This window comes from Geospiza fortis, unplaced genomic scaffold (genome assembly GCF_000277835.1).
Source record: "Geospiza fortis unplaced genomic scaffold, GeoFor_1.0 scaffold195, whole genome shotgun sequence".
Classification (NCBI taxonomy): Eukaryota; Metazoa; Chordata; class Aves; order Passeriformes; family Thraupidae; genus Geospiza; species Geospiza fortis.
In genome coordinates, this window is record NW_005054324.1 from 1,750,418 (window position 1) to 1,770,430 (window position 20,013).

A 20,013-nucleotide genomic window follows, 5' to 3' on the forward strand; every position below is an offset into this window, starting at 1 on the left:
AAACCACTGCTTCAGCTCCTCTGGAGTTCAGGGTGGAACAGGAGGTAAGTCAGTACCAGCCTCCATGAGGAGGATGCCACAGACTCTCCTTCCCAACACAGGTTGAGCAGAGCACACTACCTTCTAGAGTAAGTGTTCTTGTACCTGCTGTCAGAGGGTGACAGCTCCCAGGCATGTTTGCCTGAAACTAATCTGGGAAGTTGCACATGCTGTTCGTGATGGAAAATGGAGCACAAGAGAGAAAGGAGAAAATAAAAAAGAAGCAAATGAGGCCATAAACAGTGGAAGAACAAACAATGACCTTCATAAACACAGGCTGAACAGTACTTAAGGGAAATTTTTCTTCTCATGTGCTTTGCTTTGCATGCATTTGATAAAACAGAACAGATATAAAAAATACTCTTACCAAAGCACTTTGTCATTAAAACCACCTATAGAGAAATGTGGGTGTGTACAACATACAGCCAAAGAGAAGAGCATGCTGACTTTAATACTACATGTGGAGATTTAATTTTGCAGCCTGCTAACAAAAAAAGTTGAAAGATTCTTTAGCTGTCCTTAAGCACAGTGGAGAAGGGTGGCCACACTGCTATTACAGCACTAAGAGGCTCTTGGGAGAACAAAGGCTAAGCAAGGATAGCCTAAACAAACTTGAACTATGCACACTTATCCATTTTCATAAATCTTATATACAAAATAACTACAAAAGTAGCTTGATAATTGTCATTAGTGGGAAATGCTCAGTATCTCACTGGAGTCAAACAAGCCTGCTATTCCAACAAACAACTTTGTTTTCACAGTTGCTTAACTGGTGTCTTAATGTCTTAAGCTGTGCTTAATTCATTAAATATCCATTTCCAAAGTCTTTCTTAAAATCCACCTCCTCCAGTTCTACAAGAGTCAAATCTCTCAGGCTGTTACATCAGAGCTCCTAAACACCTGATGGCATCTACCCTGTTTAAGCAACAGGCTTAAGTTATTTCTTAGCAACTTTAGGCCTTTTTAAGCATTTTCCTGTATTAATTTGTGTTAATTGCTGGAGGTAATTTCAGAACTACATAATTTTTTCAATTTTATTTACCTAAAAAATGTTCTGATGATTATTTTTTCCTCATTTTTCTATTACAGATTTGGTATTTTTGGTTTATAATTACTTGGCTATGATTTAACATTTGGAAAAAAACCCACACCACTTTAGAACTGACGTAAAATTGTTCATTAATGGACCATTAGTTGCTGTCTAAAAACATCTTGCAAATTAAGCAATACAATGCAATACAGTAATACATTTCCTTTACAAACCCCCATGTTCTCTAAAACTAATTTCCTGTTCCTAGGATAAACAATATTTATACTAAGTTCATTCCCCAGGGCTCACTTCAACCTCAAAATACAACCCTTGTAAAATGCAGCCAGAGGTTTCTGAGTGATACTACAGCCCAGTACCACCATACCTTGTACTCCCTTAAAGTCACTTCTTCAGGTTTCTTGAAGAACAGCCCACTTAGTAATTCTCAGTCTCTTACCCATGGTTTGAGCACCATAAACATCACTTTAGCCAGAGTTACAACCAAGAAAATGATCCTTCATCCTTTCTTCAAGCATCTTCCACCACCAGAGGCTGTTTTGCTTCTCCAGTTCTACTGGAAAGCTGGAGGGTTTTGGATGTATTTTGTAAATCACTTAAGCTGTATTACAAGAAGAGATGTGCCTCAGGCATGCTGTTTTTGCTGATGAATGTTGCTGGCTTTGTTGAATGATGGAGAAGGTTTCTTCATGGTTTAATTCTGGAGTTCATGCTCAGCAACCCAAAAAAAAAAAGGCAAATATTGTCTGACAGACTCAGATGTTCACTTAAGGAAGATAGTCCATGTTCTTGTCAAGAAATAAGAACCATTGGAGAGATGCTGAAAGCTTTTATTTTAGGGACTGGCTTGAAGTGAAGAGCTGGAATGTTTAGTACTTACCAGAGTAGATGGATGAGAAGCATCTTTCATGTTTCTCTGGTTGAAGACATTGAGATGTGTATAAAGAATGTAGTGTAGTCAGATGAGGGCTAAATTAAAAGTCTTTCACTGCCCCAGTGGCCTGTCACAAGGATTCACCAGTAGAAGCTTCCCTATACCTTCTAAGATACTCCTCCATGGAGATGGGGCCTCTCTCTTCACTTACCTCTTTCAAAGTTATGGGGTAATAGCTGTGAGCAGATGCAGCATGGATGGCTGTGGCTCACCACAGCACACTCCAATCCTCTCTGCTTGAGACACAGGAAGCAAGGAAGAGAAAGGATTTTGTCCATTACAAACCCAAAGTGAGAGCAGCTGGTATGACAAGTCACTCATGAGGAGTGCTGTTTGTAGCATCACAGGAAGAACCTGAAGACACAAGTGAAACCCTGAGCTCATGAACAGAGCCTGGCCTTGCTTCAGCACAACTTATCACAAACCAAGTGATAAGCCAGCAGAGAAGTCAGCATGTCCACAAGCAAACTGTGTCACAGTTATGTGGCGCTCACTCTTTGAGGGCAGGAACTGCTCTGGCCTATCAAGAGAGATTAGCACTTAGTGCATAAGAGAACCACCAATTAGGAGATCTGCAAGATACTGTGAAATTAAAGCTGCATGGAGATCACAGACTGTGTTGAACTGACAGACAGACAAAATGACAGCAGACAGAAGTCAAAAAGTGAAAGACACAGATAGAGAGTTTAGGACAGCAGGCTGAAAAGGAAGGATAATGAGGGCGTTTAAAAGCAATGCTAAATTTAGCAAGACACCTAACTTTCACACCATGACCAAAGTTACTCTGTCCTCCACAGATTTTCATGCACAGTACAGTACTGATTAGTTTTTACTCTCACAGACAACATGCAGTTTTAAAATGTGCCTCAAAGCAAGCTTTAGGACACTGCCCAGTGTCTTCCCATACAGAAGCACACTGTTAACGCTTGATCTAAATGAGGTGGGACATTTCCAAGGTGTGTTTTAAACACAGAACAAACCTGGCTTAGAAGCATGTCAGGATTTTTCTTTTCTTATAGCTCTTAAAAAAAATGTTATTACAAATTCTGATGTTGAAATTTATGTGATCCTTACAAATAATATCTTCCACCTGTGTTCCTCCTTGGCCTGAAATCTATACCTGAGCTTCTCACACAAGCTACCACACCACTGCTCACTGCTTCAGCACATCAGGGATCCTACTTGCTGAGACTCACTGCTCTGACCTGAAGTGTTTGGCAGCTGACTCATTCTGCTAAGAACCACCAGCAAAAGCAGCATACATTTTTCAGCACAAAAATGAATAAAAATATAAAAAAGTAAAAATCAATCTCTAGAGAAATGATCTGTATTTGGTTACACATTACTATCACACAGCAAACAGAAGTCTTAGTGAAACAGCAATTGCCTAAAACCAAGGTACTTTCTAAATATATTGTGCAGGAAATGATTTCAGAAATAAGCTTCTAATATTCAATATCTATAGAGCCAACACACACACAAACTCAGAGAAAGAAAGACAATATGCCATACAAAGATTTTATTGACATGAGTCTGGGATAACTGTTTTATATACAAAGGTAAAGTGTTAGGAAACAGTTAATCCTTTCCTCCTCTGAGCTTATTTTGAGAAAAATGCTCTTTTGGATATTAAAGGCATATCCCTGTCCAAATTCTCCAAACCATCTCCCACTAACCCAGCAGAAGGTTGGGTCTGATCTCCAGAAAAATCCACACTTTCCCCTGCCTAACAGGTCAGCTATCTCGACAGCGCACATTACCACACTCCTACAATTCACAAGGATGTAACTGCAACTATTGTAGAAAGAGGCTGGGGAAATATGCCCTGCATAGCAACTGTCCCTCATGGGAACATGATCTACCTCAGTGGTGGAGAGAAAAATGACAAAGAGTTAATTTTAACTGCAACTCAAGTATCATTTTATAGCAATTACATCTTAAATCCACAACAGAAATTGATAATTACATAGTAACTCATTGCTACTACATTATCTTGGATAATACTGTAGTTAAGCTTTTGCTCAAATTCCTTTTCAGTAAAATCTGTTTCTGTAAAACACTTTTATTTCTTGGATGCTTTTAAAACACTAATGAAGCATATAAAAGTTTTTACAGTATACAAGAAAAACTAAGTTAATAAATGATCACATTTTCTTCAATTCTATCAAAGAGTAAGAGTCTGAGAAAAATAACTTTTGTTGCATTTTAATTTCTCAATCTCTTTCCTTTTTTAAGAGATGAAATTTATAAAGGAAATTCATTACATTTTAGATGAAGAGAAGCTTGAGAAAAACAAAATCACAATTCAGCAGGCAGATGATGATGATAAAATCAAAGTATATAATATGGCTTGTAGCTGAAAGTAATTGATCTGCAATTCCAAACATTTCAGTTATTGCCACATTCACTAATTTTTCATTAAGTGAAGATAAAACATCTTTAAAATGCATGAACAATAGCTTTAAGCCATTGTTGTATATATTGTGCAACTCATCTGAATGCAGGTTAACATGTGAACTTAATAGAATATATTTATGTACAGTATATACACAAACAGAATCCTGTGGTAGGTACCCCTGAATATTATCATTTAAATAAGTAATTTTCATATTAAAAGAAGAAAAAAACCCAACCATCTATGGAGGAGGCAAAATGCCCATTTCTGAACTTTAAATCAATATAATTTCCAGCTGATGTACATAGAAATAAAACCGTGGTCCTGTACAAACTTTACATTACAGGGTAATAGTTTGTTTTTAAAAAATATTTACATATTTAATTACTTGGTTCTTTGCAATAGAGATTTTATGAACACAAAAAATTGTAAGATAGGCAGGTTTATTTATTGGATTTTCCTATTTGTTCTTTTTTGTGCAAAGTCCAAATCTCTCTTTTTGTGTTATTATCTGCCTCTATTTGCCTTGTATTACTGCTGCTGCTTTTTTTTAGTATTCTGAGAAGGCTGGGTGACTTTGCTTCTAGGAACAGGAAGAAAAGATTTAACTCTTGAAACACCCAACTCTGTCTTTGATTTACTGTTGCTGCTTTCTACAGTTCGACTGCTGCTGAGAGGACGCATTCCATCCTAGAAATAAAGGAAAAAAAAGCATTTTGTATATAAATAAGTATCACTGTTTGACATGGTTGGGTTGTGTTTCCTTCACTTCGGCCATCATCTCCCCTGAAAAATATTTTTTTTAATTCTGTATGAAAGCTTTTGACCAAGTTTTTCACAAACCTCCCAAGTAGCTAACCTTGTCTATTGGAAGTCAATATAGTAATGCCTTCTGTTGTTAGCAGGAATTTTTAAAGAAAAAAATCACTAGGAGAAATGTACAGTAGGAACTGGTAGGTCAACTGACTTAGCCAATTATCCAGGCATCACTACTGTATGAAGCTCTGATTTAGGATGCCTGAATGTGTTTAGAGAAATATTCAAAAGGAGTACACCTACTTGTGGATCTGCAGGGTTAAAATTATTTCTTTTAGTGGAGACTGTTCTATGGATTTGAAGTAAAATTACAGGAAGTACTCTAACTTTCTGAATATTTGGATATAAAGAAAAGTGATTGCAAGGCTGTTACTCATCTGACCCTGGCTCAGCTGGTCAGAGCATGGTGCTGATTACAGCAAGGTTATGGGTTCAGTCCTTATATGGGTCATTCACTCAAAAGTTGGACTCAAAAATCCCTGTGGGTCTCTTCCAATTCAGAATATTTGGTGGTCTGTGAAAGTCAGCTCTTTTAATGCTAAGGTGTGCTAGTTAATCTAGTTTCAGAGATTTCACTGTATCAGCAGAAAATGGTGTCTCTAGAAAACAATTTACTGCAATCAGATAAAACATCAGGATTGGCTTCCAAAAGACCCGTATCAAAGGAACACAGAAGGCCTGGTAAGGGAACACAGATCACAGATTATGCCCTGGCTAAGATTAATTGAGCTCAGAAGCCCTCTTGATGTTCACAAAGAGCAAAAAAGGGAACAAAATGTAACAACAGAGAAAACATAATTTTCCAAAGAATGAAAACTAAGCAGGATATAATTTCATCTTTGTATTTAGTAGGGATGGCAGCGCCCACAAACAATAAAAAAATTTCTGAAAAGAAAAATATAATAGACTTACTATATCTTCCAATAATATTCAGCTTATCTTCCCACTCTGAAATCACTGAAGTTTATTTACATATATAACATAGCAAGATGACTGTATATTTCCGCAAATAGTTAGGTCAAAAATAGGAACTGAATACGTCTCAAAAAATTGCTATTCTTCACAAACTTTCAATATTTTTGCCCCTGAGAGCTCTGACATCAGAGCAACCAGCTCTGATGAATTTTAAAAGAATTTTAAAAGTGGTACTTTTGCAAACTTATTGAATGACATTAATTGAGAGGAAACAACAAACCCAGATTTTATTTCTCTTCATATCTGATGGAAATAACTTGTAATGTCAATGTAATGTCAAAAATACTTGGCCTGGGGAGATGGCTTTATGTAGAAAGCCAAAACTGAAAGCAAGTACATCCATTGTTTTAATAAATCTTTAGCTTTTATTAAGACACATGAAAGAAACTTGGCATGGTAGTCTAGCAAGTTTCCTAAGAATTATGACAGTTTTTTGTTGTAATAAACAGGGCACTAATTCTTAGGATGCAATCAGAAATTCAGATTTGGAAAAACTCAAGCCACCTTTCCTATCCTACTGTAAAACTCATTTCACCTACCTTTTGTGCTCTTGTTTTATTTGGGTTAGTACCACTTGCTGAAAACACAGGAATGTTCTGGGAGTTACTGAACACCAGTAACTCATCCTTAGAATCTGCAATCTAGATAGAGATAAGGAAACAGTGATTTTTTTAGTTATTCACAGAGATTATGTTTAAATTTGCCAATTTTTGGAGGCTTGATTTTATTTTCATGGTTTCTGTACAATGCAATGCATAAATATCCCAAGAACAATTAAAATATCTCTTCTTTACTCTTGAGTGCATTTTTAGATGTGAGATGGAGATTTCATATCAACTACAATCAGAGGAAGATTAAACATGCATTTCCAGAGTAATACTTCTCAGTGGAGCTTAAGGGCAGTATCCCATCAAATTTAGCCACTCCCAGGAACATCAGAGAAATGAATGATTGTTTTCTCTTTCTCCTGCCATGTTTCTTCCCTACTATTTTTACTTCCCTTTTTTCTATTTTTCCTGACTAGAAAATAACAGAGCCTGCTCAAGATGCCGTCCTCACTGAAAACTAGGTATTTTATCCTGGGGCAAGCTGATCCAATTCAATTCTGCAAAAATACTCAATCCCAACCCAGTGAGGGCAACAGGAATATATTCGAGTGAAAGGGCAAATTAAAGAGCAGAAGTACTTATTCTGTTGGCATCCTGAAATTACATCACACAAAGAAAGCATGCAACAGCACCCTTACTTCTGCAAGGCTCTACTAGGCATCTGGGGAATTAACAACAGAAATTCCAGCCAAGGATGGTTCCACCCATGGTGAGGAAACTGAACAAAAGACTTGACATCTATCTCCTTCCTTATCTAACCCGTATTTCCTTGAATTGTCATCAACAAGCAATTATACTTTGCATGTTATTAAACACAATTTTAAGTTGGTTACCATTTCTTTAAGCACATCCCATTCTTTTAAGGATAGCTACAGTAAATCCCTGCTAACTGACTAGTGATTAGCTTGGTGCACGTGACTCATGCATGTACTGTAAATACTTTAAAAAAACAACCCAAAACAAAACACTATAATAAAGGGTTTCAATAAACAGGTTGAAAAATCTTCCCAAACACAATATTTCTTTTTTTAATAAAAACTTTGTTGTCTTCTAAGAATAAACAGAGTACTTAATAAAGCAAACTAATGGAAGTGCTATTCAGGGAAACCCTAGAGGATGTCATGCACAGCCTAACTGGACAATAGCCTATGACTGACTCTATCCATGTTTCAAAAGATATGGAACAGCTGGTCCAGTGTGAACACAGCCTGCTGTCACAGCCATCCACATCAGCTGTGCTAAGAGGAAAGATGAAAAAGAATAAATAGCTTGAGCCACAGGGAAAGCGGCATGGTATTGGTATAAAAGAAAAAATGAGAGAGATCCACAGCTCCTCACTCAGCCCCAACACATCTCCCATAAACATCCACAACACAGAATTTAGCCCAAAACTATGAGCCCTGCAAGCATCCTTCACCCTCTTTTGCCACTGTTAAAGAACTAGGCCAATCCACCCTCTCTTGCTTGGGCCAGTAAACTGTATTTTGCCTATGCAGTAGAGGAGCTTTGAGCCAGTTCTGTGAAGGCTAATGGGATTGTATTAAACCAAATGGTCAATGCATATTAGGGAAAACTTTCTATGTCTTTAAGACTATAGAACAGTTTCCCAATGGTAGCAATGAGATCATCAAAGATAACAAGGGAACAGTAATGCAGGGATGGCTGTTCTCAGGGAACTGGTCACTGACAGTTCAAGAAGCTTTTGGACAATGCTCTCGGGCACATAGTATGACTCTCAGTGTGATCCTGTGAAGAGCCAGGTGTTGGATTCAATGATCCTTGTGCGTCCCTTCCAACTCAGGCTATTCTATGATTCTATAGAAATTTCATCCTCCACTGCAAAAATCTGTACAAGAAAAATTGTTGAAGGTGTAATTAATAGTGTCTGTTAAACCAGAACACTTACCCTCAAATGTATCATATATTAGTTGACTATGGCTTATTCCCAAATAATTTAATAATTTTCTTCAGTTCAAGCAGGGCTTGTAAATCAAAAATTTATTTTAAACACATAAAAACCAACTGAATATGGTAATGTAGTAAATTGTTTAAAAGCCTTGTGTTTACCTTGCTTATATCAGGCTCAGATTTGCTGGAACACATACTTTGAAGTTCCTGCACAAGATCTACTTCATCATCAGAACCAACAGACAGCCTTTGCTCCAGATTTAATGTTCTCAAATAATCCTTCTCTGAAGATCTGGTTAAAAAACCCAAACAAACAATCAGAGAGAACGTTTAACTTAAGCTATAATACAGAATTTAAAAATAAATATTATAAACACCTCCAAAATAGGATTTTTTTTCCCAAATGACCTTTACTACTACAAACAAAACCAAAATAACATCTGACGAACTGACAGCAGTAGTTGTCAATAATAATCTCCTGATAGATCTTTCTATACATATTCTCTCTATTCTGAAACTCTAACAAAGGATTCCTCTTTCTAGTATTTTCAGACTCCTCTCTTTTTAAGATGCAGCAATTTCATTCCACTCTGCTTTTTGGAAATAATTCCAAACACTTAGAAAAACCTCTCGCGTACTGTTAGCATAAATATTCTATTTTCTCTGTGCCTGTGAATAAGGTAGAACTGAGGTTTCAGATTGAAGTGAAGTCTCAAATGCAGTTCCCTCTAGTTAATTCATACACTTTCTCAAGGAAACTCTGTATTAGTGGGACTAAAGTGCATGTACTGTTCCATCTTGAATTGCCATTCAGCAAGCTGAAATAGCCAGAGGTGTTTTTAAAATATAATGCCAGTTGATAAAAGCATACGGTCAACTTTTCAAGGCAGAGTGTTACCTAATATTCTTAAGTCATAGACTATTCTGTTACATAAAAAGACATGTAGTGCTGCAAGGCTTCAGATAAAGAAATGGATTCTAAAATTATATCAAAGTATATAAATTTTATTTCCTCTCAGAAATGAAAAGTTAAGAATACTTCCTTTCTTCAGATATGAGACCAAAACATTACCAAAAACTTCTGATCTATTACTTATGGTGTGCTGCTTTACAACAGAATGCTATCGTTATTTTTTGCAAAGTGTCACAAATACCAGAAATTAAAACTTACTTTGTGGTGAGAGAAGCTCTTTTCTTACAGTTTGGTTGCAACACAGTCTTAGATTTTATACCTGCACAAAAGAGAGATTGACTTGTTAGTGTGTTACCATGTGTGTTGATTTCTTTATTCTAAAATCTATGATAAACAGGGAAAATGTGTTCCCATTTACTAACTAATTACATCAACAGAGTCTGTCAAAGATCAGAATACATCCCTTAAAAGTGTTTAGGGCAGCATAAGGAGCTGCTGAAATGGCAAATAGGGGAGCAGTTGTCTAAGCTTTTGTGAAAGAGAGGACATGAGATTTCTGTGTTAGGCATTTGAACAACCCTTACTGGTTCTTCCCAAGAGAAATTTCTTCATGAGATAAAATTAAACAATTTACCATTACTGGAAACAGCAACAGCATTTGATTCTGATGAAATAGAAGAATACTAAACGTAATTGACTGCTCCATTTATAACTTATATTCACAGATATTAACTGGATTCCAAGAACAGGTATGGATTCCATTCTCAGGTACAAAATACAACAACAACAATCCCACTTCAGGTTATGTTCATTATTTCTTAAATCCTCTTAGTGGGATTAGATAAATTCACAATTCAAACAGAGAACCGGCAATCAGGACATTAGTTTCAGTCAGAAAAAGCAGACTTCTTTCTGAACAAGGGCTGAAGAAATGAATTGCTCATTTTAGTGCTGCAAAGTAGCAAGGATCAAGTATTTTGGTTCTTTGTATATGAGGTAATTTAGGCTAGAATCTTACTGTTCCTAAAATGTATGTGTGTGTGTGTGTGTGTCTGCGTCTGTGTGTATGTGTGTACGTGTGTGTAAGCCTTCTTTCTCTTCCTAAATCTTCCTTCTGAAGTAGTTACCTTTATTTTCAGAAAGCAAGTCCTTTGGTTTTATTCCCCTTGAAGTTTTTCTGTTTGATATTGTATTTAGTTACAGTAATACCAAGTTTTCCTTCTAGAAATATGTCTCCTTTAGAAGAATTATGTTGCTTCTGAATATATCTATATATCATTATATACTATCTATCATTACCTCCAATAATGTGTCTCTAATAATCCATACATTATCTGTGTAATAAAACTGCTTATTATATGACTTATGATCTTGAGGTGAAAAGAATTTTCAAAAGCATCAGCACTAATATACCTTCCACATTTATACAGATGCACAGACTCACTTATATAAAGCCCTATTTATCAAGCAACATACTGAAGATGATTGAAAACCTTACAGTATCTGTGACTTCACACAATTATTTACATTTATTTTTTGCAATTGAAGTGAAAATCAATTCAAAATCTTCAATTTACACCCGAAGATCTTTCTTCCACTGCAGGGCTTCTAGATTATTCTACTCAATTTTTCTAGTAAGACCGAAAAAGGGATGCATGATCTGGGGAGCAATGTATTAATTTATTTCTACCTGGATTCACTCGGTAGTAATTATCGTAGTGAAGTTTTAAAGGAAGTGTAAGGAAACTCAAAGAAGTATGTATGCTGTAAATTTGGAGCAAATCTAAGGAGTACCAACAAAGTAATGAAACTTTATCTCATCTGGTATTGGAGAAGAGACTGATTCAGTGTCATTCCATACAGTCAGAGGTGGAACCACTGCTTATAATTGCACCATCTGAGCCAATGCCTGCCTCATTATCGGACAACAGAAAGGGCATTAGAACAACCAATCTTACTTAGGACACCTCACAGTCACAAAGAAGTAATTTTGGGGGGGAAAAAAATAAACTGTGTTTTACTGGTGAACATAAATATAAGCGTCATTTAATTGAAAAATTTTAATTCATGATGTAGGAGAAACGCTTGATTTGCATCTACACACAACTTTCAGAACTGAAAATGAAAAGCTTTATTTACCTTCAGTATTTGTCTCCTGCTTATTCCATGACTGGGAGGACAAATGGCCTGACTTTTTGCGAGGACTTGTGCTCACTTTTCTCCAAGAAGCATTCTCACCTTTTTTCTTACTGCAATTTTTGTAGCTTGAAGCCACAGATAAAGGAAAATTTCCTCCCTTAAAATCTGCTATATAATTATCTAGCTCTGAAACAGAAGTAAAACAGTGTTAAGAAGAACTGATTGTTGCAAATGGTTCTTCTTGGAATACATTATACAACTACTTAGTTTAATGACAGTAAATACTTTTAACCCCATCACCTCCCTTCAGAACTAGAGCTATGTTTTGTGGAAGTTTTAAAATTGGAAGGAAGCAGTAAAAAGCCCCAGTTCAGCAACGCACAACTACTTAGCTTTCAGACAGTTTCACTCTTACCTGGTCTGGGTAGAGGACAGCCATGCAAAACAGCTTTATTTAGCAAGATACTGAGAGCAGCTTTAACAACAGCCTGTTGCCCTTGGCTAGGACTTTTTTTGGCTATTGCTTGTCCTGGTACAGATGGTCTTTTCACAGAGGCTCTGGAGAGTATTGCTTCTTGTACTCTGGGAGCTATCACAGCATTCCATAGCTTGGACATCCACCTGTGGTACAAAACCAATCCTTTAACTTCAAAGGCAATTATCAAAACCTGCGATTTTATACTTTGGTAACATATCAGATTTTGCATTTTAAAGAAGCATCCCATTTCAGAGAGGGACTGATTTTATTTAAGGAAGGGTTTACTTGTTGTTTTATATTAAACTATTTGATCTAAATTTCTTTAGCTTGCCTTGACAAACTTACCACAAACTTAATGCTTTTTCCTCCTTCAGATAATATAAAACATCCTTTTCATTTAAAGGCTAAAAAAATGTCCCAGAAAGATGCATGTTCATATATATACAATTTTTTTTTAAGTGCATGGAGAAATTTCCATGCTTGCAGGTGTTAATTCCTAGCCTATTTGCTGCCAGGATGGAAAAAAAGGAGGTATTCACTTATGGTTGTACCCCTCCCAGTGTTCTTCCATTTCCAAACTTGTCCAGTTTACAAGACATTTCTATTCATACAGCTGCCTTGCTTTTACTCCTCTTTTGTTTATTTGATCTATGGTGAACTGTGTTTCCAGGATGCTGTGGATATTCCAGATTGTCTGGTTTAGAGACTGGGTCTGATTTTTTAATTCAAAATTTGATTAAAGGGTCTTCTGGGACTTTTGCTTTTCTAAGAGAGAAGCATTATGTTGCATTAGCAAAGAAGTGAAAAATTTTTGTTAGAGAAAAATAAATGCTACTTCTCATAACTTAGGAGTTCTCTGGGGATACAGGCTAGAAATTTCAGACTTAGGGCTCAGCTCAAATCTACAACTGACACTGAGACAATCTTTTTAGATCAACTCCAACTCTTCTTGTTTATTCTTATATCTTCTTACAGGAGGAGGATACTAAGATTGAGTCAGATGGTTTATATTTAAGGTCTGTAAGAAATTATAGACTATCATGCTGTGTTCATCTTTGCAGAAATTCATTCAGAAAACACAAAGGCTAAAATGTCTGTTTGACTTAAATGGATGGTTTTGCTGGATACATTGATACAATGAAGCCATCCCATTACCTAAAATACTATGATGACTTTTTGTTTTGTTTTTTTTTTTCCATTTTTTAAAAGTTAGAATGCATGAGCTATTTGAAAGACATATTTTTGACAGTTGTGAAGCATAAGATTGAGCTTTTATGATATATAAATGCTCAAAGTGATTTTATAAGCTTGATAAAGTTACATTACTTAGAAAAATAATTAGTACATTTGTTAAAATATTATGTAAAATGTGCATTGCAGATATCCTTGAAGGACCTTGAAGCTTCCTTAGCATAATGTTGTAGATATTATTCCATATAGTTACAGTCTGTTTCTGCTAGCTAAGCTACCAAAATAAACAATTGCTTGTAATTTAGTCATAAAGAACTCTCTCTTTTCAATTTCTGCCTATGTAAGCTTTCAACATTTTGCAATACTGCCAGTATAAATGGTCAGGAATAAACATTGCAAAGATAAAATTAATTGAGGCCATTGTAATCTAATTAACAATGGATGGGCATGCTCTCTAAATAAAATTCCAACCTTGTATTTAAATTCAATTTTAATTTTTGCTCATCTTGATCAAGTCCCCATTCTTTGATATAGCTGATATTTAGCAAACGTATAACACACCCCTGCCCCTCTAAAAGGGCTGCAAAGTGAAAGTCATTCCTGTTGGAACATCATCTTCAGTTCCCTAAACCTAAACTAAGAAAAAATGTAGTTAAAATTTTCTTCATTTATTCACTCTACTCACCAAAATAGGTGAAGCTACATGGCACACGCAGCAGGGAACAATTGCCTGTCACACGCTCTCTCTGCCTGCCCTGCTGCTGCTTCTTCCTCCTGTCTCATGCTAACACTGAGCCCAGAGGGAACCCCATTTGTAGAAAGCTGTCTGCTGTCCTAATGAATTGGACTGACTCAGAGAAGCTTTACTAAATGCAAAAAGCATCAGAATAGCACAGTGGAGAGGAGGGGCAAGAGGAAAGGAGTGGTTAATTATACTGAAATAACAGCAATCAGTGAGCTGCTAATTAAAAGCTATTTATTACATGTCCACATTGTTAGCCATCATGCTGCTAAACTAAAAGTGTCCAGTAAGAGCTCATTGGAGCTATGCTTTTTAATTGTTTATTAGTGGACAAAAACTACATTAAAAAGAGAAGTCAGATGGCATATGACTACAATAAAGGACATTTTACGGCTGTACTCAAAATAAAGCATTGTGAAACCAGTCACAGTTACATTGAGAAGAAATCCAGACTCAGAAATTTAAGATATCCAAAGAATAGTTTTTCTGTCCTCTATTAATTCCACTGCAATAAATAAATAAATTATTAAAACATTTCAGAGGACATGATTCACGAGGAAGATGGGAGATAGATGCATGGTATACTTTATTCTTTATTTCCCAGCACCCATAAAATTTCAAGTCAATCTTACGTCCACATTTAGACTTTGATAATTACTCTGAAGATTAGTATCTAACCTGTACTTTTTGAGAATAAAAAGGAAAACAAACAAGCAAAATGTATCAAGATCTGCGGACAGAACATAAAATGAGACAGCCTCTGCACATGCTAAGCAAAGGACCCTCCCTCATGTGTTAAGCAGAGGCTCCTGCAAAAAGGGTCAGCAGAAAGTAGTACAAGAGAAACAGGTCAGAGAAGGGGTGACCTGACTGGTGAGAAAAGTTATGTCACATCTCCAGAAATCAATGTTATATTTCAGTTCTGAGTAAGTTTGAATCTTAATTAGAGGCTTATTACCTTTCTGATACAGCCAAACAACATCTTAGTGTGAAATTAATATAATTTAAAATTCTGTAATTATTTCTTTTATCATTTGCTAGCATTTGGAGTTGGAATGTGATCAGATGTTCATGCAATTGTAGGCGAGAAAAGCCAAAATTTCCATTACTTTTTAATATTTTTAATGTTATTGGCCCACTAGCCATATGTGTAACTAAACTTCTATACTAAACTAACTAAACTTATTGACCAGCACTGAACCCACTGTACCACACTGCCCTACTTACTAAGATAATGTATCTCTAAACTGTATGTATATATGTCTTAAAATTATACCATGTATTTAAAAGAGTGAGAAATCATTCTTGAAACTTCCTTTATATACAACTTCAAAAGGAGAGTCTACCAACTTTTCTTGAATCTTTTAACCTCTGTGTCAGAAAATAAATGGAAGATCACAAGACTGACTTTGGTGCAGTATTAGACACCCATTTCCCACTTGTGTCCTTCAGAATTGCTCTTCCAGTAATTAAACAGCCAACAGAAGTTTAAACCTTTCAGCAATTTAAATTAAAATGGTTTTTTAAGGTTCCTGAGTCAGCAGGGTTTTGGGAGAAATACAACTACTACATTTGTGATAAGTATCTAGTTGGCAGTGAACAGCATCAAACAGGAAACAAAAATCTTACTTGACTGTTGCTTGGCTGTGCCCTGGAACAACAGGACAGGAGAAGAAATGCTTTGGCCCCATAAGTGCTTCAGGTGCTCCTAGACGAGATAAGCAAGAGTTCAGCTGGTGCCAAACAGCAAGAATCCAGTCTATGATCTTGCACACAGGATCACATGGAGGAGGCACTTTGCCTCTGAACTGCAGGGAGAAAAGATGTTTGACATGGCATAAGACCAGAACTGCAAACACTTTCCTTGAAACTCCAGGAAGGCTTGGTGCTATTTTTATTGCATGTGTTGCTATTAAAAGATCAGGAACAGTCAAGAACAAGTCAAACCTTTTTGTAGAATATATTGACATCTTGCTGTATTAAAACTTATTTTCCCAACTACACTTCAACAGATATATCCTTATCAATAAACTGACATGCCTTTCTTGTGGGAAAATAAGGCAGAAATTTTGGTAGCAGTGGTTTTCTACAGTGTTTAAGATTAGGATTACAAGAGATATGTACCATATACAATGCAATGTATATGATGCAAATAAGGCATTATTAAAAAATGCCCAATTGCACTGAACAGGAATATCTGATCCAGACATATGCCCAGTGGATTTCCACATTGATTTTAGATCTAGTAGCAGTGAAGAAAAGATGTCTTCCTCTAAGACTTGTGTTTTCAGTCTGCCTTGTTAAGGGCAAATTATTTAGTACCAGAAAAATCTCCTGTTTCCTCTGACTTCAAATTACAGTCTTCATCATCCTAATCCTAGGATTATCCTCTGTAACAGCTTAAATTAAAGGAAGCATTAAAAGATCCACCAGGGATAGTAACTGACAGCACTGAAGCCAGAGCATCTTGCTAGAGTCTATAGGTGAACTTAAAGTAGAAACACATTAAAACTGTTCCCATACAACCTAATGGTTCAAACTAACAGCAAAAAAGACCTTTTCAGCTGAACACATGAACAAGGTATCATAGTACAGCATAAACAAGGTATCATAGTAAAGAGCAATGATCTTTGAAATAGTCCATGGTTCTAACAATAGATGTGTTTCTACTTTGCTTTAGAGTTTTAGAACAGATTAATCCTTCTTCTATTTTTGACTTTGCAATCCACTATTTTAACTCCTGTACCAACTGGCATTTGAGTTTACATATGGCACATGTATGTATTTCAAAAAATGTGCTACCACACTGGGCATTTCAATATTTAATTAGGGAAGATCCAGGAAGACACATGGCTTTTTTCTCCAAATAGCCACCATCTGCATATATGCTTGAGAGAAATTAAACTTCATGAGATTACTACCCAAATTCTGTTCAACTTCAGTCAGAGGTAGGAGCCTCTTACATAGTCAAATTCTAACCTATTAGACTAAGGATTTCTTTCAAGCCCCCCCAAAAATAGCTTGAAAATGACATCTGTTATTTGGTGCTGCAAGTTCTTCTAGCCAAACCAGTTTGGCAGAGTAAGCCTGATGCAGCCTTTGACTATGAACAAGTTATAACTTTAAAAATATAATCTAAAAAAAGTAGTCTATTAAGAGTTTCATAGATTTCCCATGGTTCTTTTTTTTCTATTCTGTATTTTGGTTCTAAATTTCCTCATTATCCTAGCTGAAATGTTCAAATACCACACATTTCCTCTGCAGGATCTCTTTGAATCAGTAAGCCTTTATATAGATGAGAACTGTGGCAAAGGGTACAGGAGATGACATCCCCAAAGATAACCAAGTCACATCCAGCTGAACACTCAAAACTGACAGTAGGTCTGTTGTCCCATAACAGAACTCTTTATTACTGGCAGTTTTTTCTATTCCTAGAACAATCTCCCTTTTAAAGCCTGTTCAAAACTGCTGCCAAGATGATTTTCCTTTGCAGCTGTTTTGATTAAACTCCTTCTGCCAATGTCTAACAGTGCCTGATTGTTGGTAATAGCTGCTATCACACAAATGGTATTCCAAATAACTTCTGAAAGTCCACTGGTCCTCTTTTACCTACATCTTTATTTTCATTTCCCATTTTTGTTTATTTATTAATTTAAAAGAGACTTCCCATCTTTATTTTATTTTGAACTTTTGTTCCAGCTTCAGCAGATCTATTAGCTCAAGACAACTTTTCTAATTATATAATTTGCTCCTCTTTTGATCTGAGAATCATAGAAAATATTTTTCTGCTTAAAACTTAGACAAAACACATCTCTGACTATCTTATTTTAGATATTGAGAATAAATTCTTTGAAGAAGAGACCATGTATGGTTGTTGAACTGAGTTTTACTATAATTCTCAGAAGAATGAAAGAAGATGTTGAAAAAAATTACTGAAGGATGTTTCATGCAGTTGACAGGCAACCAATTAGCCATGACCATACACCTTTCTGTGAGACCAAGCACATTTCCACATACACAGCCTGCATCTTCCCAGAATTAAATGCTTTTTTCCTGAAACAACTTAAGTTATCTGCTCTGCTTTTGGCATTACCATCATCCATATTTCACAGACCTGGTGACGAACATAACTGCTGAAGCTGATCTGAGTTCTTACCTTGTTTATTACTTTCCTCCTTAAAATCCTCTGAAGCAAGCCTCGCATTGGCTCCCCATCCCAAAAAAGCTGAACCGAGCGGAAATGCTGCTGAACCAGCAGGTCAGAGCCATGAAGATGGCACTTTGCAATAGTCCCCAGTAAAAAGCAGTTCTCATGAAAGTAAAAAGCACCAGAAACTCCATTTGCTAAAAAGGAACCATAAAACACATAACTGAAATACTCAAAGCCTTGACATGATTTCATATAGAAGCAAGAAGCAGTGACATAATTAGAAAGGAAAAACAACCCACAAACCACCATAAATTAGCTAAAAAATATGGTATCTTCGTTAAGGACAACTGTTTACAATAAAATATAAAAACTGAACAAATTACATTTTTCTCCGGTTCCCTTTTTGGCATATATTACAATAAAACTGTACTGTAGTAAAAACATCTCTGCAAACAAAATTCTTTAAATACCTCTTTGAATAGTGCAGGGATTTTCTGAACTCCGATTCTCAAGAGGTGCTAGAAAATCTCCGAGTAATTCAGATAAAGAAGCTCTCTCCAGATTTTCTAAAATCAGAATTGTTGTCTTGTTTACAGGAGGCTGTTTCACTGGGATCAGACAAGCTGAAATACAAAAGTCCCATTAATGCATACTTAGGAAAATTTACTTCTATTTATATATACAGAATTTACTGCTACTAGTGCAACGAAAGATTTTTAAATTTTTTTCCTTTTAAACTTGTTTACAGGTCAGACAGACTGGATAATAAGTTTAAAATTGAAAGCATAAAATCAAACAATAGAAAGAATATCATACTATATATTAGGAAAAAACTTGAAAACTATGATTAAAATAAATTCCTGAAATGTCTATAATAGGATCTTCATAGATAGGAAAGATTTCAGTACACTGAATATAAATACAACAGAAAAGATAGCAAAGACATCTTCTAACATTTCTATCATTTGCTGTACTACAGCTTAAACTTTTAACATGTACTCTTTATATCATGTAGTGATAAAAGGTTTAAGAATAGTCCACGTTTGTAAGAAACTTTATCATTCTATGAGATAGTAGCAAATGTCTATAAGTAGGCAATCTTCTCTTCAAAACTTCCTTCAATATCTTTAAGAATAACTCAAATAATCAGGGCTAGTATGAGGCAAACCTAGTATCACCTGAACCTAATAGGCATTAAAATGACATCTCTGTATTTTTTAACATTTTAAATATTTTCCTTCGATTTTCCTGATTTTAACACCTTATTGCTTAAAAAAGACAGCTTTGCAAGTGTTCTTGAAACACGAAATCCCAGGTGACTGCTTCTGTAACAGAGACATAAATATGAACACTTATCTTGACAATATTGTGCCCTGCATTGTTTCACAACCTTTTGAAGGTGGTACTAACAAAGGTCATTAAAGAAATTGACTTGTAATAAGGCAAAACTTACAGCAACTGATTGTATCTGATCATTGCTATTTAGCTGGGGTTTCCTGACTGTTACTGCCCTCTTTTACTAAGAGGCTACAGCTTGAAGGAGGGAGGACAGGTACCCTCTCTGTGTCTGATGGATTCATTTAGACAAGAAATGCTCTCTTAGGAAAGGAGATGTAGCAGAACAGTGGGAAAAGGAGCTGGCAGAAAAATGAGAGACACAATCAGAAGCAGCATGCT

At 35.9% G+C, this 20,013-nt stretch overlaps 1 protein-coding gene across 1 annotated transcript in view; it reads right to left on the reverse strand.

Annotated features, from left to right (window-relative positions):
• Window positions 1-3,525: 3,525 nt before the first annotated feature.
• The window catches only part of CTTNBP2 (cortactin binding protein 2), a 64,572-nt gene continuing 48,084 nt past the window's right edge, over window positions 3,526-20,013 (reverse strand). The window contains 9 exon segments of the mRNA XM_031056897.1: window positions 3,526-5,106; window positions 6,747-6,848; window positions 8,883-9,015; window positions 9,895-9,955; window positions 11,776-11,961; window positions 12,191-12,396; window positions 15,816-15,994; window positions 18,343-18,530; window positions 18,807-18,959. Of these exon segments, the coding sequence (XP_030912757.1) occupies window positions 4,948-5,106; window positions 6,747-6,848; window positions 8,883-9,015; window positions 9,895-9,955; window positions 11,776-11,961; window positions 12,191-12,396; window positions 15,816-15,994; window positions 18,343-18,530; window positions 18,807-18,959 (1,367 nt within the window). The 3' untranslated portion in view covers window positions 3,526-4,947.